This window comes from Ascaphus truei, chromosome 3 (assembly GCF_040206685.1).
Source record: "Ascaphus truei isolate aAscTru1 chromosome 3, aAscTru1.hap1, whole genome shotgun sequence".
Taxonomy (NCBI): domain Eukaryota; kingdom Metazoa; phylum Chordata; class Amphibia; order Anura; family Ascaphidae; genus Ascaphus; species Ascaphus truei.
Genome location: NC_134485.1, coordinates 268,544,696 through 268,571,501, shown reverse-complemented (window position 1 = coordinate 268,571,501; position 26,806 = coordinate 268,544,696). Strand labels below are relative to the sequence as shown.

At 40.4% G+C, this 26,806-nt stretch overlaps 1 protein-coding gene across 2 annotated transcripts in view; it reads right to left on the bottom strand.

Annotated features, from left to right (window-relative positions):
* Positions 1-375: 375 nt before the first annotated feature.
* Positions 376-26,806, bottom strand: part of FGF14 (fibroblast growth factor 14) — a 782,690-nt gene continuing 756,259 nt past the window's right edge. Inside the window, exons 4-5 of one of the 2 annotated variants that reach the window (XM_075590760.1) lie at positions 16,136-16,334; positions 376-5,592 (exon numbers count right to left, since the gene is read on the bottom strand). In XM_075590760.1, the coding sequence (XP_075446875.1) occupies positions 5,456-5,592; positions 16,136-16,334 (336 nt within the window). In that variant the 3' untranslated portion in view covers positions 376-5,455. The remainder of the gene's footprint in view (positions 5,593-16,135; positions 16,335-26,806) is intronic. The other variant, XM_075590761.1, reaches the window with a different exon arrangement.

Here is a 26,806-nt window from a genome sequence, read left to right as displayed (position 1 = left end):
GATAAAACACGGATATGCTGTGTAACCCCCTCTGTGATACTAAAAATATTGTTATATCTCAAGATCAAGTTTTTTTTTTCTTCTGGTGTCCTTTGTAGCTTACAGTTATAGCACATGTTATTGCAATTTATCGCACGATAACGCGTTATTGTTGGCGCAAGTTTAAACGCATTATAGTGCTGTTTGCTATGCTAACAAATGGAGTGGTAATGCCCCAAATCGTGTGATTTTGCAAACAAATCTCACTATTTTTCTTGTTATGACACAATAATGGGTGTAATAACAGATGTGACATCAATACTTATACATTGAATACAATTTAGATAGATATGGTTACTACATAAACTGCATAAACTTAGGCAAATGGGAAACACAAGAAGTAGCCAAGTTGCAGGTGAAACCTTTTTTTATTGAACTTAATACATTTTATTGGCTTCAGAGAACTAAACTCTCTCTTAACAGATCAATGTAAAAGAAACTAACAGGTCTGAAGTCACATTTTATTACAGTTGAATAGTCACCTTCGTACTCATCTGCAATATCCCAACAAACAATTAATTAAATGGAGAAATGTCAACTGCCCATTTCACTGTGGTATATACGTTAAAGAACAAATCACTTCTATTGTCAAATATTGGATTGCTCACACAGTAGTCAAAGATAGGAAAAATAGTCTTATACAGTATGGGCCACATATATATTGTTTTAGAATTGTTATACTGTACTTTGGAATTGAAACATTTCAGAATATGCTCCTTTGTGTTCTAAGTTTATGCCTCAAAGATTGTATGTATTGTCATCAGTTTCCAAAGATTGTATGTACTGTCATCAGTTTCCAAAGATTGTATGTACTGTCATCAGTTTCCAAAGATTGTATGTACTGTCATCAGTTTCCAAAGATTGTATGTACTGTCATCAATTTCCAAAGATTGTATGTACTGTCATCAATTTCCAAAGATTAAGGAGCATGACTGGGCGTTTTTACGCAGACTAGTAAAACCTGTAACGTACTAGTCAGGTTTGTCCCTAGGTATAATCCAGGAATATATTAGAAATTATCATATTGATGGTACTTTATGTTACAAATAGATGCTGATTTCAGACAAAGCTTCAATGTTCCTATTGACTCCCAAGGACATATTTCTCCAAACATGAATATGGGAAAGATCTGTATACATCTGGGTGTGTAAGTGATTTACAAAATGTACATTTCTATCAGCGAATAAAAACAAACTTGTACGGGACAACATTTCAAATAAGGAACCATATACCAGCTACTATATGTTTGGTTTGGATACAGCAAGAAGCATGTACTTTAGTTTGTAGTTGGCTATTAGATTTGTATTTTGCGTATCTTCTGCATATAGGTCATCAAATAAAAAATATACACCTTAATTACTGGAAGGATGGTCAAGGCGATACAGTATGCCAGTCCTGGTCTTCTGCTTATTTTTAGGCTCCGTAAACAAGTGTTTTAACTTTGCAAAGTTAAGTTATAAAAGGTGAAGCTCATTGTTTGAACAACTCACTGTATAAATTACATCATAGGGACAAACGCTATAATCCATTAAACAGCAATAGTGATGATTGGGGCACTTTATGAATGGAGCAGCTCAGTGAATACCCATCTACAGTATGACTTTGTCTAAACATACTGTATAAATCGTATGGCTTTATGAAGTGTATGAAAAATGACAAATACACTTAAAATACTACATACAAAATGTAATTTGCTTTGACATTTTTTTCTTCTGATCCATAAGCTATACTCTTAATATATTGAAAGGCAACAAATTGCATTGCCCTTATAAATAGAAAGTGATAGTGTACAAGCCCTCTTTGGAATGATGGTATGCAAGGCAGCCAGCGGCAATGCTGTCTATTAATATCAGTGTTTGTATTTTCTGACATACTGTACTTTATTTTGCATTTTTCTTGAAAAACATTTGGAATCATAGTATTTTAGACATGTTCCATGGGCAACCTGTATGCTGTAAAAAAGGGCTAGGTGACTGTGCGCTGAATTCTATATCCACTTTTAAGTATAGTATGTGCCAAAGTGTAATGTAAAACACAAAAAAAAGACACATTACTCCTACTATAACCTATGGTTATTATTTTTTTTGCCATAGCTGCTGATAAACAAATCCAATGAACAATATGATGATCCTAAAAGACAACTGGGTGGAGAAAAAAAATAGGCATCGTTTTTGTAACAATTGGACACATTATAGCATTCGATCTTATTTGTAATTGCTCGGGAACTGCATATTCTTGCTTGCTCCACTCCAGTTGATCAATTTACCAAATCATTCCGAAGTTGAGCTAATACGTTAAAAGAAAAAAGTTTAATAAGAAAATAAATATTAATGTAAAATGATAACATTCCTTAGGTTACCCCACCCATGTGCTACAAACAAAGAGTAACCCCTGCTACCTGACAAGCCAGTTACAAACTGCTGGGCATGGCATAGCAGACACCTACTGCACTGAATGGTTTTAAAAAAAGATTAAAATCTAGCTGGATTAAAAAAAAAAAAAAACATATGGTAAAAACGGTGTGTATTCTTGAAGCTGTAACATGTGTGTCTACTTACACATGCATATTTGGAAGTATATAAGACAAAGTTTGTCATCACAAAACGAATGTTATAGGTTTACAATGCAGCACAGATTTTCTCATTGTTTTTCCATTAGTGACCAAACTTATTTTTTTTAGAGATTATAATTATATCTTATCCTGGAGGCATAACATAAGAGGCAAACACAGGGCGAAAACGCTCTTTGGTATGTTTAGGGGACAATATTAGTGTACGACTTGCACATCACTTACTCTTAAATGCGAAAACTGCACGCTCTTTGCACCTTATATCATATGAAATTGGATTATGGTTTATATTATATCTTCATATAAAGAATTTTATTCAATATGTTGCAATTGTGTATACAATAAATGATAATAAACACAAACTGTACAATGCAGACAAACGCTTTGCATATATGTATGTAAATTTAGTAACACACACCAACATTTCTCGATACACATAGCTTACTACATGCAGATCATCATTGCCATCCTCTTCCCATGCAGATGAGACATCAGACAAAAGAAAAGTAAGAACCAAAGCACAGATAACAAAGACCTCTGGTATATGTATAAACATATAACAGAAGAAACTGCTTTAAGGACACTCGTTAAAAAAAAAAAAAAAAAAACACTTTTACAGACAACCTGTATAAACAAAGAAAGAGAGTAAATAAAGTCGATTTTTCACTTACAGAACATATTATTAATAATTTACAAAAATAAATTCAGCCTTAATCTTAACCAGTCAACTGGTTTGTGGGGCACTCAGCCCGGCGTGTATAGTTTCACGATGACAGTGGATTGGGAATGTGTTTCTGACCTTGGGACACCAGCCCCACAGATATTACGTTTAAAATTATGTTGTGCAATTTTACTCACAGCATAAACTTGCTATTTTTTGTTTGAAAGAACATTGTAAAGAAGATCTGCTAATGTGCTTCACTTGTCTCACTTAAAAGAAACAAGCACTTGTTGTTTGATTTTAATATGAATATGAGGCGGTTATTAATTTAATTTGGTATTTTGTGACATTAGCAGCAGAGCAAATAGCTTCGTCAACAGTCTGAGTACCTCCCATTTATTCAATCATAGTTGAAAATGTCATAATCTTAAACAATGGTTATACTAAATCTTTCATCAGCCAAACTGGTTGATCCCATGAGCAAATATAGAATTGTATGATACTCTCAAAAAAGCAATGGCAATACAATTTAATAGCAGACACAGTGCAAAGGGATTTGGAAAAAAGAAACATTACCCGTTTATGTGAAACGAAAAAGATAGCTACAGGCTAGTACATTGTTTCCGCTTAAGGTTTCCAAAAGTAAGGTCATTTTGGTCCTATGCATTTTTTGGGAAGCATATCCTTATGCTCTTACTTTATTAGCATACACAGAATAGCCTCACTTGTTTTCTATATTCAATGGATTATTACATATAGTATTTACTTATTCTAATATGTGAGGAACCCCACGTCATGTCAAAACTATTCTTCACACGACCACCATAGGCACCTAATGAATGTTCTGGTTCCACATAAATTGGTTTTGTGTATAATACACGACAACCTAGGCAAGGCACCTTTAACTTAGAGACTCTGATTCCTAACACCTAATGTTAGGGGTACAGTATGTAGGATTTGGTGTAGAAATTTATAGCACTGGACTATGCATGCCTAGCTAAAATATTGTGTTAATTTGTCCAGTCTTTGTTAAACAGGAAAATATCAAATTATCATGTTCAATTACCACTTGCATTGCTGTTGCAAAGAAAAAAAGAAAAAAAGAAGGTGACAACCAACGTGCCCATGCTTAGCTAAATAAGACTGAGGGAACTGCCAGAGATGGAAATGACCTTAATCTGAGCTTGTTAAAAACAGGAAGGGCTTTATTTCAAAATAGAATTACTGTAGGTAGCTGAATCCTTATTAATCATATTTGTTTTTTTTGTTTTTTTTTTAATTATGAGGAATAGTAGATGAAAAATGAGCCTTAATTCAGGCCTACAAGGCCTACAGAGTTCTATGGACCCACCATCTTAAAAAACAAGTGGGTCTTGCTCACTGGGCAAGGCAAATGTTACCATTACCAGTAAGCTTGTGATATGTATAAAACACACACAAAAAGGAAACTATAGGGGGTGTCAAACACTAGTCTCAGTCAACTTCACACTAGTTGTGTTTGACATATTTCCCTCTACTATAATGCCAACCTGCAGAGCACCGTATCTGTTGCTAAAATGTTTCCACACTTGACCAGTACTTAAGTCCTATTTGATATAAACGTGTTTTAGAATAGCTGTTTGAAGGCTTCCTGATTCCCTGATTGCTTTCAGAACTAAGCCACCTGAAACATTCAAGTTCTAGAGGAACGCAATCCCTGCAAAAGGTCACAGACAGTGGTGCAAGCAGCCTCGTAAAAAGGTTAGAGAAATCCATTATAGCGCAGTTTTACAGCGTCTAACTAGAAATTACTGAATATTTGTGTGCTACAAAAAGAACTTAAACACATGGATTTCTCTGTAACTGGACTCAAAAGGGGGTTCAGGGTAATTGTCAGCAGGCAAGGTATCAAGTGTACTTGTGAAGTATGTCATTCACATGAAGTGTCACAGTCACGGAAAAGATAATAAAAAGGCATTCCATATCTGGTAGGGCATTCCATGGTCTGAGTTTCCCAGGTGTCTTCTAGTGGTGGGAGGAGCTGCACACTGAGAGTTGTCCACCTTCAACACGTTGGTTCAGAAACAGCAAAAGAGCCAGTGCACGTTCACTTGGTTGACAGACATTGGAGTTAGGACAGTCTGGCGGGGATAAAACGCTCAAATGTGCCGAGGGCTCGGTAAGTCACAACACTCTTGGGGGTCTGGCTATGTTGTCTTACTCTTGCTAACTGGTTTCCCCCCGTTCATTATTGCAGATGCACTTGTGCTTTTACTTGGCGTCACGCGGGCCTTTGGCACTATTTCTCCAACATCATGCAAAGAAGGTTCTCGGTACATGGCAACTGTAAATAAAGAAATAGATAATGATATAAATACATGAAGTAAGCCTGTTGTTATATGAATGACAGTAAACACTCTGGTCTTTCTATTACAATTCAGAGAAACAACACATATCTCGTAGTATGCCATGAACTCCCCAGAAATATGAATATTTCTTGACAGAGCTTATGTCATACTGTATATGCAAGATGTGAAATTATGATGAATCTTTGGATTAAATATGTGCCTTGTTTAGAGGTCTTTGATAAATGTTATGTCATTATTATGTGCTGATTTTGGATCATAAAGAAATCTAAACAGGGTTCGCTCCAGGCTACAAAATATCTTATTACCAGATAAACTAATAGTCAAAATGACATTTTCTGATTAAGATATGAACTATAGATATTTCCTAATGGGTACCATGAAGTTTTATTTCTACTGAATTCAGTAAATTGTATTATATTTCATAAAAGTGTGATACCCAGAAATATTTACTCTAAATATAAAAGCATCCTTTGGCAGCGGTTTGTTAATTCTTCACAATTATTGTTTTTCATAGAATTTAACATTGATTTATAGTATGCTTTCCAATCACTAACTGCATTGACGAACAAGAGCTCTTTCTACATGAATCTCCAAACTATTTTCAACCATGTGGGTGATTCACAAAGCACCGATACAGGTTATCGTCATTACAGCAATAAACTGTGGTTTGGAGTGGGATGCCCTGCATCAACACTTAGTGAATCCCATCCCATAACTGATATATGAAATAAAAAAAACTAAATTCTATTGAAATGTAATCCTTTCAGAGCAGTTAAACCTTGCTTAGAACTGCAAAATATTGAAGCGGTTGAACTAGCATAATATAGCACTACATCTCACATACTTCAGCTGTGTCACATCACTGTGATGGATGTATCATTCTTCACTACTGTAGTACAATAACCAAGAACTAAAGGAAAATTTGTCTCGTTTCCATGGTCTAGTAGAAGCTCTCTTGACATTATTAGAAAGGCAAAAATAAAGACATCAGTATTGTCAGTCTGTCATTATGGGTTGAGTGTTGATTTTCCATTATTCATAGAAATAGAGGGCTATTGCTAGCCAGGAAGTACTGGAATTAGAGTTCGAACAAAAAGGACTGAACCAATGCCTCACATACAATAAACAATTAGCCATATACATTGGTTCATTAAAAAGGGGGACAGTAGCATGAAATTATTGACCTTGATTTCTTATTTAGGAAAATAACTAAAGTGAAAATAAATGGCAGTATTAAGTCCCAACAAAGTTAAATTGAAGTCCCATCTACCTGTACTTCAGTCTACTTTTCAAAGGTATACAGTGAGCAGCAGATACCTTGTGTATAGAACATTAAGAGATTATTAATATGGCAGTTGCAATGACTAAAATGAGCCAGATTTGGCAGAGTTGGACCAAATGACGTCATTTCAGTTGATATATATCTATTAAAGTAATTTATATGTTCAAGGAATATGTACATGATTGTACCTTCCAGTGAGTGAGAGACTCTAACATGTAAGATTGTTTAATTAATATTTAGATACTTAGGCCCTTATTCTGTAAGGTGTGATAGCGCAGATGACATGCTATCACATGAAAAGTTCAACTAAAGTCAATGGGACTTTTCATGCGGTAGCACATCATGCAGAATAAGTGCATTAGAGTGTATAGTGACATATCAATACTCATGTACAAGCCTTTATAACATGTACATCCAGTTATGAGAGCTTTTACAGTACAAAACTAGCTATCTACACTGGTTAATTAGGCAGGGAGAAAGTAGAATCAAATTATTGACCTTGATTTCTTGTTTAGTAAAATAGCATGAATGACATGACAAAACCATTAACTAATCAAGTATTTAACTTTCGCAATGATTTCCACTGACACTATCTAAATCGTGTTATAGCTTTTGAAAGTTTGAAATTACATTTTCTCTCATGAGAATATGTCAGTGGAATGATCTATGTCTTTGGACATAATTGTTATTAGAACATGTCAGTTTGTTGATTAATTAGAAGTATTTTTAAAAGGCACAGTGACCTACAAAAAGAAACTATACAACATGAGACAGAATTGTAGAGCTACATTGTACTTCTTAAATCTGATAAATAACCTCATACCTTCATTTAAGGTTTTTAATACAGTGTGCTGTGTATAACATTATGCAATAACTGGTGTTCACTTTAAGCCCATTGTCACTAACTAAATCAGGCACGTCAAACTTACCCTTCGTAAGTGTAGGTACAAGAAATAGTACGAGATATTAGTGTCGGACAAGTGGTTGAAGGCCACTTCTTAAATCTACCTCCAACACCCACCACATAATATATATATATATATATATATATATATATATATATATATATATATATATAAAATCATATTCATGATAATGCAATTGTGGATAAATAAACAAGTCATAGCCTCATCATGCATTTAAATGGTTTTTGGAACTATATTACAATCTCATTGCATTTTTCTCCATCCCATAAAATGTACTTTACATGTGTAACGGTGTTTCCCCACCCGGTGGGAGCTTTTTCCATTACTATGGTGAATGGTGCATATACCTGCTGGCAACAGGAGAGCTGAGTCGTCCGCCGGTGGTAGTGTGGACACAGGACTAGGCTTCTGGGGTTCATACCCCACATATCTCTTTAGCAGTGCAGCCCCTCCATCTGCCGTAGGCTCCAGGAACTGAAGGTGATCTCACAAGGTAGAACTTATTACCTCTCCCCCCAGTAAGGTCACGCACCAGGCATGAGGTATATAACAACAGGAATGGTTTATTGTCTTCTGTACAGCACAGTTACACGGCAGGCATCTGCCCAATGCAGTACTCTCAGCTCTCACTGAATGATGGTCCCTGGACCGCCACACAGGCCAAGGGCACCTGCAACTGTCCTAGCTCTTCCCCAACTCCCTAGCAGAGACAGAGATATAGTCCACACTCCCTCTCCCTCAGAGGGAAGAGCACATGGGAAGGCTTTAATCTAAGGCTTCCAGTTGTGTGACCTGCCTTCCTCATAGGGGGAACAACACTCCTAAATTTAGGGCGGTTCTGCCTTTAAGTACTTCCAGGAGGAGAGCACCAGGTCTGGCTCATGATTGGTCATGCCCAGGCCTGATGTCACCGCCTCCCGCTGTCACTCAAATGCAGCTCCTCGGAGGGGGAAAACCCCATAACAACTACTGGCAAGGCCTGCTTGTACCAGGACTTACTGCCAGGAGGGAACAACTAGTAGCCACAGATGGCATGGCTACACTCTCCCTCTGGTGGATTCCCAACAAACCGGCTTGGGTCCTAAATTTTCGGGTACCCTCGTTGAATGAAACCTGAACATAACAAGAACATTTTTCACATAATGGTTGATCACATTTCAATATGCATGATAACACATTTCAATGAATATCGTTATACAGCTTATATTTGAATACAACAATCAAATGGCTGTGTTGCAGAACTAGGGTTCCTCCCAACTTGGAGAACCTAACTTGTTATAATAGTGCTCCGGCTCCATGGCTAACTAATGCTCTGTGTGATCGGGCACTGTTAACGAAAATACCCTCTTAAGGTGGTCTGCGCACGGCATGATCAACTGAATCTAAAGCAAGAACCGAACAACATTCCTGGTAACATAATGGACACCCACAAGCCAGCAACGTGGTAGGCATGGAATTTAAAAATACAGAAACATCCCGCCAGGATAACCCTGTGGATCTATTCCCAGAACTATCCGTACCCCAATTCGACTGGTATTCTACCATAATCTCACTGACCCAGGGCGGTGAAGCATGAGGTGATGCAGACTCAAAGTTGGGGATATACTCAACAACAGTTATCTGTGTATTATCCTTAATGGCTCTATTAGGAAAGGCCCTTAACTCCTCCTCTTTGGAACAAGGCTCACTCCCATCACTCTCCTCAGAGCTAAATTCAATCTCCTCATCCCCGGTACTACACTCAAACTCAAGATCCCCTCCAACTGGTTCCTGGAAATAGAGTTCAGATCTCAACCTGTTTCTTTCCCACCTCGCCATACGTTTGAAATTCACTGGTATGTCCGGTTCAAGCATAACAGTCTCAAAAGGTACATGAGAAACATTAGTGAAAAAGTGCCTGGGCGCTACCTCAAATATGAATGGTGGTAAAAAACAAATGTATAAAAGATATTTTAACCCTTGTTGTGGTTTTTGGTTCCCACTTATCTTCGTATTGCCCTCCTATGACTCTATCCAAGATCCTTAGTGGTAGTAGAAACAGAAAAAGAAGGGGGAGCACAGGTTAGGGGATGGTGGAGGGTAACAGTATTCTCAATCAAATATTAAGTGCAGATATGTAAATACTCAAGCTGTTTTAGCTATCGTATAGGGGGGATGGTGTATCGAAAGTTAAATAAATAACACTTACACGGCCCTGTGCCAAGTGGTGCATAACTTTGCTTCAGGCAGAAGGGATCAAGCGTGGTCTACCTTTGTTACACGCCACCACACGGAGGGGCTAACCCAGTGGAGCCTCACTACTGCGTCACAGATATCATCACGGAAGCAGCTAGAGGTATCCCGGGAGGTGACAAAGATACCACTACTAGTGTGCACTCACACTAGCCCGTGTGAGTACCACTGATTATATATTTTTTAATTCCATTCCCCATCACTCTCATAGACTGTCTAAACTCTATATATGTGTTTAAGACCTCAAGGCTGTCAATTTGGAGTGAGGAAAAGACATCTCCTACAGGATTACACTTACACTGGCCCGTGTGAGTGTTTGCAGTTCATTCTGCTTTAATTATTCCACTTCCCCTCACTGATCACTAACCAGAAGCATTCTCCCATCTCTGTATTTGTCATGATCTAATTCTGTTCCTTTACTCCTAGGGGATCACAGCGACTCTAAGCGAGAATAGACCACGGCAGGAGCAGAAAAGAAATCGTGAGAACCAGGGAAGGAAGATCGCTGCATCAGCAGGACAAAGAAAGAACAAAAGATACCTTGATGCAAGTTACACTTGCACAGCGCCGTGTATATGTTATTTATTTAACTTTCGATGTACCATCCCCCCTATACCATAGCTAAAACAGCTTGAGTATTGACATATCTACATGAGAAACATTGTCCGTAATCAGCTCTACTTCCCAATGAGATACTCCCTCCATACCTGCAATATAAGACTCTATCGGCGGTGGAAAGGGTTGATCCATAGCATAGTTCTGGTGCTCAGCCAAAGTCTCACGTATGAGCGGTAATACTGTAACTGGGCTGGGAGCTTTAGAGCATCCAGGAGAAGACCTACGAGCCCCTCTCAGAGGTCGCATACTTGGAGCAAATGTAACAGGGGCTGTACTCACCGGACCGGGAATCGGCCATTTCTCGTCCGCCCTGGCGGTCGCCATCGTAAGAACGTCATTAGGTTCCGGTATCACGGGATCCCGATCAAGATTTCTGCCTTTGTCCTCGGCATTGTAACTGGCGCCGGGAAGTACCGTTTCAGTGGGTATCACCATCGGGTCCTTCTGGGAGTAAGGAGGTGGTTCCTCACTGCTCCGTGGATATACTGGAATCCCGATGATCACTAGAGGTGCAGTCCGGCTACTGCTTGAGTCGCTGAATCTCGGCATCCATGAAAGATTGCTCTGTCATTCAAGCCCCCCCAGATGGTACTTCCAAACTAAACTGCGTAGTCGGTTGGAATCGCCGAGAAGGTCATGATCTTTAAGAACAACAGTAGAACCACACACTAGTGGTTGCAGATTCATAGAGGCCGAGCTGCGGCGCAGGCTGGAGGTAGATTTTGGCCCTTCGGCTCACTCAGGTATCGGCTTCGGCTGTGGAACCGCCTCAGATACTGAGCCAGCCTCCGCTGTACGGAAAGAAAACTCCCCATCGTCGGATCGTGTGTCAGAGTCGGTCGAGTCTCCAGGCAAACAGGACGTAAACGATGTCAGACGGGATGTGAAGTAGCTGGCAGCACAGGCCAGGTACGTAGCTCCCCATTCCAGGTCTTGACCCAGATAGGCACAATTTGGACATAGGCACATCAAGCGGGTGGTATCCCCAATTTTTACCTCTAGGAATCCCCCGGGCAAGGAGTAATGTCCTGCGGCGCATTCAGCCATTGTGGATTGAACTAAAGGGCGTGGAGGCAGGAGAACAGGTAAAAGATCTCCTCCGTCTTTGCTGGCTCCGAAGAACTGAGGGTGCAGTCAGACACTTCAGACTCCTCCCTTATCTTCAGTAGGTTATGAGCATTGGTTGTCAGCTGGCCCTCTCCCTCTGGTGGAGATTAAAGGAGGGTGCCACAGTGACAAGATGTGACTCTAATTCCAGGATAAGCCATTCACATCATGGGGGTGGAGTCCTCGTTTTTGCACCATAGACAGATCCCAAGTCCCCGGGAGTAGGGTGCACCCAGTAGCATGTGGTTCCGCACCCACGCTGATAAAAACCTCGTGGCCGTTGGTGGAAGGCCGGATGCCATTTTGAACCAGTTCACATACGGGTTGAGCCTGGGCAGTTATGACAGGCTCCTCGATCTGAAGAGCAGGCACGTTGTCTGCAGCCCCACCCATAAACACAATGTCCTCAATGTTTGCTCCCTCTGGTGGAACCAGAAGTCCTAAGCAGCACAAAAAGGGCGCAACCATGGTTTTCACGGTACTCCATAATAAAGTGGCAACACCATTCTCTCTAACTCATTTCTTGTGGAACTGTACAGCACATAGTTGCGGTCTACCAAGAGTAGGTTGTACACCAGGCTAGCAAAGCTCATCTCGATACGCTGCACACGATTTCAGTCCATTACAACCACTCTGTGGTTCAATGATCTGGCTACTGGCTTGTAGTACTCTGGGTTCATCCCTATGCAGTACCCTTACGCTGCCCCTCTAGGCTGCCAGCATCATAGACGCTTCTTTCAGAGGCCCTGGGGCTTCCAGGGTACCCCCTACTAGGCATCCGACTTCCCGCCTCAGGGCCATTCACCCAATAGGTCATTCATTGCGAGGAGCACTATCATCCTGACTACACCTAGCCTCCCTCCTTCATTAGCACTTGCTCTGAAAGTGTACCTTGTTACTTCCAGCTTTGTTTCACTGAAAGCCTGTCCTGTTACAGATCTTAGCAGCACCTCCAAATGTAACAGTGTTTCACCCACCCGGTGGGCGATTAGTCCATTTGTACGGTGTATGGTGCATATACCTGCTGGCAACAGGAGGACTGAGTCATCCGGCGGTGGTAGTGGGGACACAGGAACAGGCTTCTGGGGTTCATACCCCACATATCTCTTTAGCAGTCCAGCGCCTCCATCTGCCGTAGGCTCCAGGAACTGAAGGTGATCTCCCATGGTAGAACTTATTATCACTCCCCCCAGTAAGGTCACGCACCAGGCAGGAGGTATATAACAACAGAAACGGTGTATTGTCTTCTGTACAACACAGCTACATGGCAAGCTTCTTCCCAATGCAGTACTCTCAGCTATCACTGAATGATGGTCCCTGGACTGCCACTACAGGCCAAGGGCACCCGCAGCCGTCCTAGCTCTTCCCCACCTCCCTAGCAGAGACAGATGTATGGTCCACACTCCCTCTCCCTCGGAGGGAAGAGCACATGGGAAGGTCCCAATCTCAGGCTCCCAGTTGTGTGACCTGCCTTCCTTATAGGGGGAAGGACACTTCTAAATCTAGGGAGGTTCTGCCTTTAAGTACGGCCAGGAGGAGAGCACCAGATTTGGCTCATGATTGGTCATGCCCAGGTTCATGTCACCGCCTCCTGCTGTCACTCAAATGCAGCTCCTCGGAGGGGGAAAACCCCATAACAACTACTGGCCAGGCCTGCTTGTACCTGCTTACTGCCAGGTGGGAACAACTAGTAGCCACAGATGGCATGGCTACACATGGGTAATTGTAAGTTTCTTATAATTAATATTTTAATGGTAATAAAAAATAAAAGGAAAAGAATAATAGATTGGAAGTACAATTTACAATGGAAATGCACATGTTGCAATGGGGTTATAATTGGAAGCATTAGCCACCAGGAATCAAGCTTTCTTTCCCTACAATATGCAGTAACATGACAATTATATTGATGCAGGTAAGCTCTCATATTTATAAGCAGATATAATATTTCAACAAAATTAACATTTTCAGGCACTAAAATGTTTGCGCCACAAATTGTATGGGGCTAAAAATATTTTTTTAGAATGAAAACAATAGATTGTGTGCACTAAGTTAATAAACACAGAGATATCCAGCAAGCTCTAAAAATTGCCGTTTTCTTCACAAAAGTGGACTTGTTTGTTGTTTCCCCACTCGACTTAGGAAAAACAGACTTACTCTAAATTTCCCAGAAGCCTGTAATACTGTGTTTAACTTTAGTGTCTTTTTATAAATTATATTTTTGCTTTTTTCAGCATCTTATTTCGAAAGTGTAAAAAAACAAACCCCAGCTACAGTACTGCAAAGACTATCAATTTTTAAAACACACACGCACATATATATATATATATATATATATATGTAGAGGTATATTGTAACATCGCCGGAAGAAGAGATCAGTGTATCTCGAAAGCTCGCACAAATAAAAGCATTTCGTTAGCCACAGAACGGTATCATCTATTTATTTTTTGATTATATATATATATATATATATATATAAAGGGTGATTACTGATCGGCGGTAACGCAGTTAGAGGCTAGAGGTGGAGAGACCCGATGGAGAAAACTTTGGAAGCAGAGCAGCTTACTGGCGAGATCTCGCGATATTGGGTGACGGGAAGTGTACGGTGGTCAGAGAGAACAGACGCCGGTACACGGAGCAGGACGGTCTATAGCGGATCCCCTTATCAGGTTTTCGCCATCATAAGAACGGACAATAGCCGGTCGGGGCACAAACTGAGTGTGAGAGACTCAGTTTGATAATAATCTCTCCAACTGCCCTTTTATTACTTACAGAGTGTGAGTAGATTACCTATATGTTTATAGGATTTTTATATTTTAATAAACTGTGTTACACTATATCTGTCTCCTATCTATCTCTATCCCTACATGGTGTTCAACTATAATTGAGAATAAGTCCATCCAAGACGGCATTGAATTTAGAGGAGATTCAACAACAAAGAAACAAGTGTGGAAAAGAAAATATCCATTCTCAATTCATCAGATTAAGCATTGAGTAAATATTATGGGTGTCTTCCTTAGATGTGACAACATAGTTCCCATGATAATGAATCATTTTTGCAATCAATAACTAAAGTGACTTAAACATATAACTTTTAAAATGTGAATCTAGTAAATAATCTTCACAGTCTGGTACATCGGACTTTTTTTGGTGCAGAGGAGTGTGTCCTATTGTAGTACCATTCAATGATATAACTCCCAAAACTACTAATCTATACAACACATAGAGAGATGCCTGTGAACACACCTGAGATACCTAAAAAAAAAAAAGCATTTGCATATTTAAATTAGCTTATTTGCATATTCAGTTCTCGGTCTCTCTCTTTCTCTCCCCCCCCCCCCTCCTTCCCCTTTTATTGCATTTCCAAAGTTTTTTTTTTTAAAGTTCCAGCGGAACACAGGTTAGTTTTGGGCAAGTTCGCACATTTCTACTCTTCTACTACGTATACAGAAATCCATATAGCTGAACAAGTTCTGTAATCTCTCAGAACTCTATACAAATTAATAGACCAATTCATTTCACAATTATTTGACCCCTCTTGATGATCTTACTACCCACCCTCTAGCCCTCTCAGATCATCTGTCCAGCCACCCCCACCTGCCACCCTGGTTACCTTGCAACCGGCAGATGCCCCGATCATCTATCCATCTGCTGCTTGGGATCATCTACCTGCCCCGGATCATCTACCCTTCCACTCCTCTGCTCTCCCCCAGATCATTTGCCTGCCTCCGGATCATCTACCCTCCCACTCCACCCCCGGATCATCTGCCTGCCCATGGGTCATCTACCCTCCCACTCCTCCCCTCTCCCCCGAATCATTTGCCTGCCCCCAGATCATCTACCCTCCCACTCCTCCCCTCTAGCCTGGATCATCTGCCCTCCCACTCCTCCCCTCTCGCCTAAATAATTTGCCCGCCCCCAGATCATCTACCCTCCAACTCATCCCCTCTCCCCTGGATCATCTGCCTGCCCCAGATCATCTACCCTCCCACTCCTCCCCTCTCCCCTGGATCATCTGCCCAACCCCAGATCATCTACCCTCCCACGCCTCACCTGGATCATCTGCCTGCGCCTGGATGGTTGGCACACACTAGCACCTGCATGCCAACTGCTCAACCAGATCACAAATGGACCTCCCACCTGCACCAGTAGGGCAAGTAAATCCTTGCTCTATGATTTGGCAAGACTTGTGAAACAGTTTGGGCATTAATAGTAATTTTGACCAATCAGAGAGCAGGGATTTCAACAATGCCCTGAGTTTCAATTCATTCGGCCTATAATTAAAAATGTATATCTGGATCATATAAGAACACCTTCTAAATCCAGACGTTACAATCTGGAGCATAGAAAATTTACCTTCCAATGGCTTGGGTAGAAAATGAGCTGCTGGTTTTGTTTTTTTGACTCTGTTTCCTTTCATAACTTGGCCTTCTTTGTTGAAACCTAAGAACCAGGCTCTACCAGATTCTTGTTGTCTGTATATCATAGATGAGTAGATAACATAATAATTCTCAAAAACAGACTCCTTAAACTTGCATTCCATTGTAAAAAGTTCCTGTGGAAGAAAAAAAAAATGATGAGCACATGATGGCAATCCCAATATTTTCTCTTCTTTTAAATATGACTATTTATATATTAAGACAAACAATTGGACTTTATTTATTAAATAGCAGTAACTCCCTTACTGTGTGTTTTCATTCTCACTTGATAAATTTAAGGCAACATACTACACAATTATCATATAGTATATAACAATTTTTTTAAGTAGTATTTCTGTGTGTATTCAATCACAGTGAAAATTAGATTCTATTCTATAAACAATGCTGTCTGAAAGGCAAGGTCATGTACTAATCATATTAGCAAAGACGCCCACCCAGATCATCTCTTATTGTTTTCCAAATTTGACCTTGTTTTGAGAAGGCTTTATTTACCATTGTGGTACCATTTGCTGCAATTAGGAAAGCTTTTATTAAATCATGTTTGTCAAACTTTAGCAAAATTCCAAGCACACTTGCATTATTTTCTCTTCAGTTTCTGTATTACTTATTAACTTTTGTACATGCTGCAGGAAATTTATTTTTTCCTGTCACTCTCGGGAACATTAGGCGAGCTACATATTTATTTTAGTTTTTTTTAGTTACACTTCGATTTGGAAGATCTCCATGGCAAGGATTGCATTTCCTATTGTCTGATTTTATTTTTCTTGGGGCACTTTTTGTATTATAATTCCCTGAATTATATTGTCGCTTTATTGTCTCTTTTGTAAAGCACTGCATACATTGTTAGCACTATATAAAGAAACATACAGCTCAACCCCGTTATAGCGCGGTCCGCTACAACGCAGATCTGTTATAACACGGTCTAAGCCTGGCTCCTGTTTAAAAAAAAAAAAACTTTAATAACACACCCTCCGGGCGAGGGGTGGAGGAGAGAGTCTGGGGATTAGTAGGGAGAATCTAACCTTCACCAAATCAGGAGAGCTCTTTGGTGTATATTGAATAAGCCCCTAATACTAAGAGCTGGGAGAATATGGGTGTCAATAGTTTTTTTTTAATAGTGAAGTGATATTGTGCACAGTGTTGGGAATGTACTTAATATTTCTCTCTATAATCAGATTAAACTCCAAGCATTTTGGACCCTAGTAAATAATATATGCACTTGGATTGAAAACTGGTGGAAGGATAGACAACAGAGGGTTGTCATAAATGGAACTTTTTCAGGTTGGGCTAAAGTCGTGAGTGGAGTACCTCAGGGATTGGTACTGGGACCCCTGCTTTATAACTTGTTTATTAATGACCTTAGGGTTGGCATCAAGAGCAAAGTCTCCATCTTTGCTGATGATACTAAATTGTGTAAGGTAGTAGAATCAGAGCAGGATGTTATTTCTCTCCAGAATGACTTCGAGAGAGTGGAAACGGGGCCGGTAAATGGAAGATGAGGTTTAATACAGATAAATGTAAGGTTATGCATTTGGGATGCAAGAATAAACAGGCGAATTACAAATTAAATGGAGATAAATTGGGGGAATCCTTGATGGAGAAGGATTTAGGAGTGCTTATAGCTAGCAAGCTTAGCAATAGTGCCCAAAGTCATGCATTAGCTGCAAAGGCAAACAAGATCTTATCTTTCATTAAACGGACAATGGACGGAAGGGAAGTAGACATAATTATGCCCCTTTACAAAGCATTAGTAAGACCACACCTTGAATATGGAGTACAATTTTGGGCACCACTCCTTAGAAAAGTCATTCTAGAACTAGAGAGAGTGCAGAGAAGAGCTACCAAATTAATAAAGGGGATGGACAATATAACTTATGTGGAGAGACAAGCTAAATTAGATATATTTACATTAGAAAAGAGGCGTCTAAGTGAGGATATGATAACTATATACAAATATATTCGGGGACAGCACAAGGAGCTTTCAAATGAACTATTCATCCCAAGGGCAGTACAAAGGACTCAGGGGCATCCCTTAAGGTTGGAGGAAAGGAGATTTCACCAGCAAGAAAGGAAAGGGTCCTTTACAGTAAGGGCAGTTAAAATGTGGAATTCATTACCCATGGAGACTTTGATGGCAGATACAATACATTTGTTCAAAAAAAGGTTGGACATCTTTTTAGAAAGGAAAGGCATACAGGGATATACCAAATAAGTATACATGGGAAGGATGTTGATCCAGGGATTAATCCGATTGCCAATTCTTGGAATTGGAAAGGAATTTATTTTTCCCCTTATGAGATATCATTGGATATGACACTGGGGTTTTTTGTTTGCCTTCCTCTGGATCAATAAGTAAGTATAGATATAGGATAAAGTATCTGTTGTCTAAATTAAGAATAGGTTGAACTTGATGGACGTACGTCTTTTTTCAACCTCATCCACTATGTAACTATGTAACTATGTAAGTCCTTCCTCTTTCTTGAAAAGATTTAAGCTCCATTTGTTTGAAGGGGTGCTGGCCCTAGAGTTCACGGGCTTCTCTCTGCACTGCTGGGAGAGCCTGCTACACAGACACTCTCTCAGCCGGGGGGGGGGGGGAGAAGAGAGAGGGGGCTGGCTCCGGAGTTCGTGGGCTTTTCTCCTGCACTGCTGCGGGGATGTGGGGATGCATTTACGCACACACACCCTCCTCTCTGGAAGCTGATGTAGCGGAGAGAGCTGCAGATGCCGTGTAAGTGATCGCGGCAGCCATTTTTTACATTTTTTTGCGATCCCGGTTATAACGCGGTCTAATTGGGTGGACCCCGAGCACCGCATTATAACGGGGTTCAGCTGTACATACATACATACATACAGGTTTTTTCTTGTTTATTATCACAAGGTTATGGTTATTTAATCACTTTCAACACAATATCCCATTATATGAGCGCAGATCACTTTTCTTTTCTAATACATACATACATACCGTACGTAGCCAAGGTTATTGCATATGCTGGTGCTATAGGGGGAGATTCCATGATATTCTGTTTTATCACTGCCATTGAATTCTATCGTAACCCTGCGATATTCTATGTTATAATGTAATATTCTACATTGTGATTTGGCTACAATCTGTACATAAACAGTCGAAGATGTATTAAACCTAGATCAGTGCTTCCCAACACTCTTCATGGAACACCCCAGTTGGCCATATTTTAGGGAAAATCAGCCGAACATATTGTACAGTACATTAAATTACATTACAGTTCATACTAGATAAGTGCAATTTATTGCTTGATAATTAATTATTTCTCAAATGTGGCCCGGCCAGAGCGTCATAAGAAGACATTTTGGAAACAAATGACAGATCAATAAAACATTAGCATTCTTGATGCGATGGTATTCACCAAGAGTTTTGAAAAAACTTCCAAATTAAAAATTGTGGAGTAGAGCAACTAACATTAGTATGTAATATTTTGTTACCAGAATACCTTTTCTCAAATAGACTTAATAAATCTTGGTAAAGTGCAGTAAGGGAAATAAGAAGGTAATAGGTATATGGACCTATTCAGGTATTTTTATTTATTTATTTATAAAATATTTTTACCAGGAAGTAATACATTGAGAGTTACCTCTCGTTTTCAAGTATGTCCTGGGCACAGAGTAAAACAAATAATACATGGTTACAAGTACAGTTACATAAATGAGCAGGGTATACATTATATAAAAGACATTGCGTGCACAGTTAAAGAAAATATATATTATGAGCGTATGAAACAGTTACAGACCAGGTTAAAATGTGAGACAGCTTTAGATTTGAAGGAACTTAAACTGGTGGTGGATGTGAGGGTCTCTGGTAGGTTGTTCCAGTTTTGGGGTGCACGGTAGGAGAAGGAGGAATGTCCGGATACTTTGTTGAGCCTTGGGACCATGAACAGTCTTTTGGAGTCTGATCTCAGGTGATAAGTGCTGCAAGTGGTAGGGGTGAGGAGCTTGTTCAGGTAGCTGGGTAGCTTGCCCATGAAGAATTTAAAGGCAAGACAGGAAAGGTGAACTTTGCGCCTAGACTCTAGTGTTGACCAATCTAGTTCGTTGAGCATTTCGCAGTGATGTGTGTTGTAGTTGCATTGGAGAACAAAACGACAAATTGAATTGTAGAGGGTGTCAAGTTTGCTAAGGTGGGTTTGAGGTGCCGAGCCATATACTATGTCTCCATAGTCAATAATTGGCATTAGCATCTGCTGTGCGATACGCTTTCTGACCAGGAGACTTAGGGAGGATTTGTTCCTGTAAAGTACCCCTAGTTTGGCATACTGTAGGTCTTGGTTGTCAGGGTATCAATGTGCATCCCGAATGTTAAGTGGGAGTCAAACCATAAGCCCAGGTATATAAAACTAGTGACAAGTGTTAGGGTGGTGTTAGCGTTGGTTCTAATCATGAGCTCAGTCACTGGGAGCTTTACAAATTTAGTCTTGGTCCCAAATACCATTGTTACAGTCTTGTCAGTGTTTAAAAACAGTTTGTTTTGGGAAATCCAATTTTCGAGTCTGAAAAAGTCAGACTGAAGTATGTGTTGAAGGTCAGAGAGGCTATGGCTGTGTGCATATAGGATTGTGTCATCTGCATACATGTGTATTGAGGCTTCCTTACAAGCTGTGGGAAGATCATTAATGAACACTGAGAAGAGTAGGGGGCCCAGAACAGAGCCTTGCGGGACACCACAGGTGATATCCAGGGGGTTGGAGTTAGAGCCTGAGATGGACACATGTTGGGATCTTCCTGATAGGTAGGACTGCAACCAGCTTAAAGCATGCTTCTCTATTCCAGAGCTCTGGAGTTTGTTAAGCAGGATAGCATGATCAACTGTGTCAAAAGCCTTTGCAAAATCTAGGAATACTGCACCAGTGAGTTGTCCCCGTTCCATTCCACACTGGATTTCATTGCAAACTTTTAGCAGGGTAGTTACGGTGGAGTGTTTGGGACGAAACCCAGATTGGAACTGGCTAGGGAAATTTGTCTTGGTATAGAAATCGCTTAATTGGGAGTGGACACATTTTTCCATGACTTTGGATAGAATTGGGAGAAGTGAGATTGGCCTGTAGTTTGAGACAGTGTTTTTGTCCCCACTTTTGAAGATTGAGACAACTCTGGCAGTTTTCCAGGTCTTAGGGATATGGCCTGCAGACAGGATAGAGTTGACTATGGACGCAATTGGTTTGGCAATGGCTGGGGCACCAAGTCGTAGGAACCTAGATTGTAGTAAGTCGGGTCCACATTGGCTGCTTAGTTTTAGTTTGAGGAGCGCTTGTATAATCTCCTCTTCAGATACTGGGCCAAATTGAAAATTGTGGGCAGTGTTGGGAGGGGGTGGGACTATAGGGTACTCCCAGGATGAGATTCAGGTTTGTGGTTTGGGCTGCGTTTCGCTAATAAGTTTGTGGCACACCCCACAAAGTAATTATTGAAGGCATTTGCAATGTCAGTGGGGTTTGTCAGAGTAATATCCCCCTTAGTGATATTACTTGGTTGTTGATGGTTAGGAGACTGGAATATATTGTTGATAACCTTCCAGAAGTTAGCTGGGTTTGATGTATTCTGGTGGAGATTGTCAGAGTAATATTGTGCTTTTGCATGCCTTGTTTGCCTTGTGCACTTGTTCCGCATGCATCTGTAGTGATTGAGATCCTTGGTAGTGCCAGTTACTTTGTAGCTTTTCCACAAGGCATCCCTGAACTGGTAGAGTGCTATAAGGTCAGGTGTAACCATGGAAGGTGGGCCCCCCGTACCCTTATTTTGCGTAGTGGAGCATGGGTATCGCAGAGTTTTAAGAACTCAGATTGGAAATAGTCGAGCGCAGAATCAGGGTTGGGAATTAAATCGATTCTGTGCCATGGGCAGTTGGTAAGATCATCCAGAAACTGTTGTGGGTTAAAGTTTTTAAATATTCTAGTGAGGAGAACTTTAGGGCTTGAATGGGGCGGTTTAATTTTCCTTACACAGTACACTATTGCATGGTCACTGAAAATATCAGGAAGGATGCCAGAGTATTGGATTCTGCTGGGATTTGAGGAGAGAATCCAGTCTAGCAAGGAATGGTTATGCGATTTCAGGTTTATCCGTGTAGGTTGGGAAATGAGTTGCGTTAGGTTAAGTGACTTGAGTTGTATCTGGATTTTGTGGTTTTTAGGGTCAAGCCAATTGAAGTTGAAATCCCCAAGAGCTAGCAGCTCACTCTTCTCATTCAGAGAGGAAATGGAGCCAAGAAACTGGGTGATATCAGTCAGGGATTGTAGAGGGGCTTTAGGGGGGCGGTAGATGCCAGCAAGCAAGATGGGCTTAGAAAAGGGGAGGCAGATTTTGCCAACTAGAATTTCAAAAGAGGGTGGGCTTGGGGGGCAATTTAACAGTGTAAATTGTAATGTGTCTGCAATATAACATAACACCCCTCCTCCTCTCTTTGACCTATCTCTCCTAAAAATGGAGTATCCCTGAATGGCGATATTTGCATCAGGGGTTTTAGGGGATAGCCATGTTTCTGTAAGAATGATGGCTTTGGGTTTATGCATAAGGCACCATGCCCTTAGTTCGTCCAGTTTGGGCAGCAGGCTCCGGATATTTATATGGGCGACAGATAGGCCTTTTTGGAATTTAAAGGTGGAATTCTCAGGGGCATGGGACAGAGCTGAAATGGGAGGACCTGGGTTAGGTTCAATATCACCTGCTAAGGAGAGTAACAGTACGAGTAGGAATTTGGGTAGTTGTTTGGATGTTGTAAATTTGTGGTGTTTGCCATTAGAGTGAGCAGTGGTTGGTGTGCTGCTTTTTAGAGTTCTCCACCAACATTCAGTAGATAGTGCAAGGCTTTTGAGTAGTCCAGGGTGTATGGTGATGTTGGGTGTGGGCCAGGATGGAAGAGTTTGTAGTGTATAGAGAGAGTAGCATCTCCATGAGGCCAGGAGAAAGAAAAAGTTAAGATACAGAGCAGGTTCATTTTGCCAGAGGTAGGCAGTGCTGCAAGGAGCTGTTGTGAACAAAGTGAGTGTGTGCAGACTAAACAGCAGGGGTATGCCTGTTCCTTGTCAAATGTTTAGCTGTATTGCAATGCTAGAGTCAGTTCAGGGTTTCAGTGTTTTGTGCGGTCAGTTTTGGGAGAGGCTGCAGTGAAAGAAGTTGTAAAGGGGTGGGGGGTTAAAATATGCAGGTTAACAAGAATGGGATAATAGTGTGATCTGAATAGCTTACCGTTTGTTGTCGTGAGTAAAAAAGTTTGCAGAAAGATGCAGTCCCCAGTCACCTCTAGTCCAACTATAGTCTAACTATATTTATTACTTAAAAAGCTCACTTTAAATGCCTCATTGTAATGCCAATTGCAGTTCCTGCAAATTGCAGGAGAGGTGTTTGTTTTATACAGCTAAAACAGTCACATGACCCTCCCCCTCCCCAATCAATCAGCTTGTTCCAGTTGGTCAATTAACAGCACAGAGTTAAGAGGGGGAAAAAAACCCCCACACCTTTTGATATTCAAACATACCAAAATATTCACTGCTTAAGGCCACTGAGTAAATCTTTTAAACAGGACTTGCACATCAAGGGACATACCAAAATATTCACTGCTTAAGGTCACTGAGTAAATCTTTTAAACAGGACTTGCAGATCAAGGGACATACCAAAATATTCACTGCTTAAGGTCACTGAGTAAATCTTTTAAACAGGACTTGCACATCAAGGGACATACCAAAATATTCACTGCTTAAGGCCACTGAGTAAATCTTTTAAACAGGACTTGCACATCAAGGGACATACCAAAATATTCACTGCTTAGATTCGATACGTGACTTAACGTTTGTTAAATGCACTTTTTTCCAAGCGATTTTGCATGTAGCTATTTAGAAAGCTTTGATAACAAGGCAAAATTTCTTGGAAACAGCTTTTTAACCAGCATTAGCAATCTGTCACCGACAAGCCGTGCGGCAGCTCACAAAATGCCAAAAGCTTGATTTTCTTGCCAGTAGCTGCTATTCAGGTAGCTTCAATATTGTGGTGTTACCGATAATGTTTAGCCTTATCCAGACAATAGAAATATAGATGTATTTATGACGTATTTATCTATAAAAGTATTGCTGGCTTAAAAGAATTAATATACTATGGGCAAAACTATTATTTTAAGGAAACACATTCGCACATGCACATCCTGGTTTATGAGAGTTATGACACGATAGAGAGGCTTCAAGTAGATAAACAATAATTTATTAGAACAGCAACAAAATATAACACACGGTTGTACTAATTATACTTCTTTATAAGGTTTGTACTTATTTCAAGTGCACAAGAATTATGATCATAGTTACCTTATCTGAGCTCTCCTGCCAAACTCTTCTCTCCTTCTCTCTTCTCTCCTAACTAACCAATACTCTGTCTGGTTTAAATGTGTTTCTAAACCCATAGCTGAACATTCAGGAAGTTCTGATTGGTTGAGGAAATATGCTCAAACTAAATTATGTATGTTTCTTTGAAGTCGATGGGAAAACCTAGAAATACCACATCTATCATAAATGGTGCCAATAAATGTCTGGACAGGTAAATAATACTGATTAGGGAAAATACCAGCTACATGTTAATTCAGGAAACACAAGTTTTGTTTTGAAGTCCCCGATAATAAACAAAAGAATGTTGATTATCAGGGTGTGAAGTAAATAAACCTTTTGTTTGTCAATTTTTATCCTGGAATGCTTATCCAGGTGAAGATAGAGTATCTACTTCAAAAGACAGTTTATGATTCCTTCATCAAAAGGATTTCAGTAAGCAATTCTCTTTGGTAACAGCGGGTTAAAATCGCTTATTCAGGTCTCGAAACCTGAAGTGTGGCGAGATCGGATTTGCGATGTGCGTATAAAGAAGACAAAAATATTTTTACTGCATAGGATTGAAGCCGGGGGTTTTCGAAGCTGACCCGCATTAATTTCAGCACTGGAGACCCCCGGCTTCAATCTTATGTAATAAAAATAAATTTCTAACCTAGCTTCATTACCTTTGTGGCTAACCACTAAGGTAATGAAAGGGTTAAATAGGAGTTCCCGGTTTGTTGGTGATAGAGGTTGTGGGTGAAGCTTCTAGTTGCCTCAGAGTGAGTGGTTAGGCCTCCTGGGAGTGCTGCAGAGGGGTTAACTCCTTTTATTATCTTGTTAGTGCTGCAGTTGGACGAGGAGGATAAAAGTCTTCACCCAGGCATGGGTAAAATAGATAGATATTAATCTGGTCATAAATAACCAAAGTGACAAATCGATGGGTTTATTGAATACTATTTATTTTAATGTATTAAATTGTCTATTTTATTGTGTATTTTTTTAAATGTATTTTAACATAAATGGGCAAAAGCGCTATTACCCCTATTTGGCTACTAGTGCTTTTGCCCATTTTTATGCTTTTTCCCATTTGTACACTGGCGACACACTTTATTCGAGCTTGGCTAGTCCCACGAATTCGGGTATACCCGGGTGTATTGAGGTTTGTGACTGTTTTCTGCCCGAGTGCATTGAGTTATTTTCCAAGCAGGGATTGAAGCATTTTATTCCCGCTGGCTGCAATACTGCACAGTATATATATATATACTGCATTACAATTCATGAATTTATGCCATCTGGTAGACACGCGAAGCATTGCAGCCTATTAAATCCTAATCATTATCATTTAACAGATCAGCCGCCCATCAGCCAGGCATGAACCCAGGCTGGGAAGGCAAATGCAACGGGGCTTGTCAGAGGTGAGGAGTGGCGCATTCCAGGTATCTGCCAGGTACATACTGGGTATTTGCTCGAATAAAGTGTGTCGGTGCAGTATGTATAGTGATGCGGATAGAGGGGGTGAGGGATGGGGGTAGTTCCCCCACGTAAAGGGTGGTTAGGCCAACTGTGTGGGTAGCTGACCTTTAATTACTGAAGCAGTCAATAACCGCTAACGTGATTAAAGGGTTACAGGCCAGAAGCTAGATTTTTTTTATATAACTGTTCATGCCACGGAAGAGGAAGAAAAGGACTAAGATGAAGACAGCCTTCACCCTGGCAGTGATAAATACAACTTTTATTTACTATATGTTGGCTGGTTAATGTTTTATATTTAATTGACAAATGCGCTATCATCCAGATCTGGATAATAGGGTTTTTGACTTTTACTATATGTGTTTGAGAGGTGGGAGGGTGTTAGGTGTAGGGGGGGGGGGAGTAGTAGGGCTGCCAATGTGGCTATCTGTGCCACGCTGAGGGCGTAGATAACCACAGTGACAATCACTGGATTAAATGGATATATATTTTTTTATAATAGTAATGTTACTGTATTGTTTGAATGAGCAAAAGTGCTCTTAGTCATATTTTGCTAATAGCAATTTTGCCCATTCCTGTGTGGTGGTGGTAGAGGCGGTGGGTGAAAGGGGTAGTTGCCCCAGGGTGGGTGGTTAGACCTCATGGTGGGGATTAACCCCTTCATTACCTTAGTGGCTATAACCGCTAAAGTAAGGGAGGGGTTAATCCCTCCCAGGAGGTCTAACCACCCACCCTGGGGCAACTATAATGTTCACTCACCACCTCTACCACCAACAAACGGGTACTGACAGTTA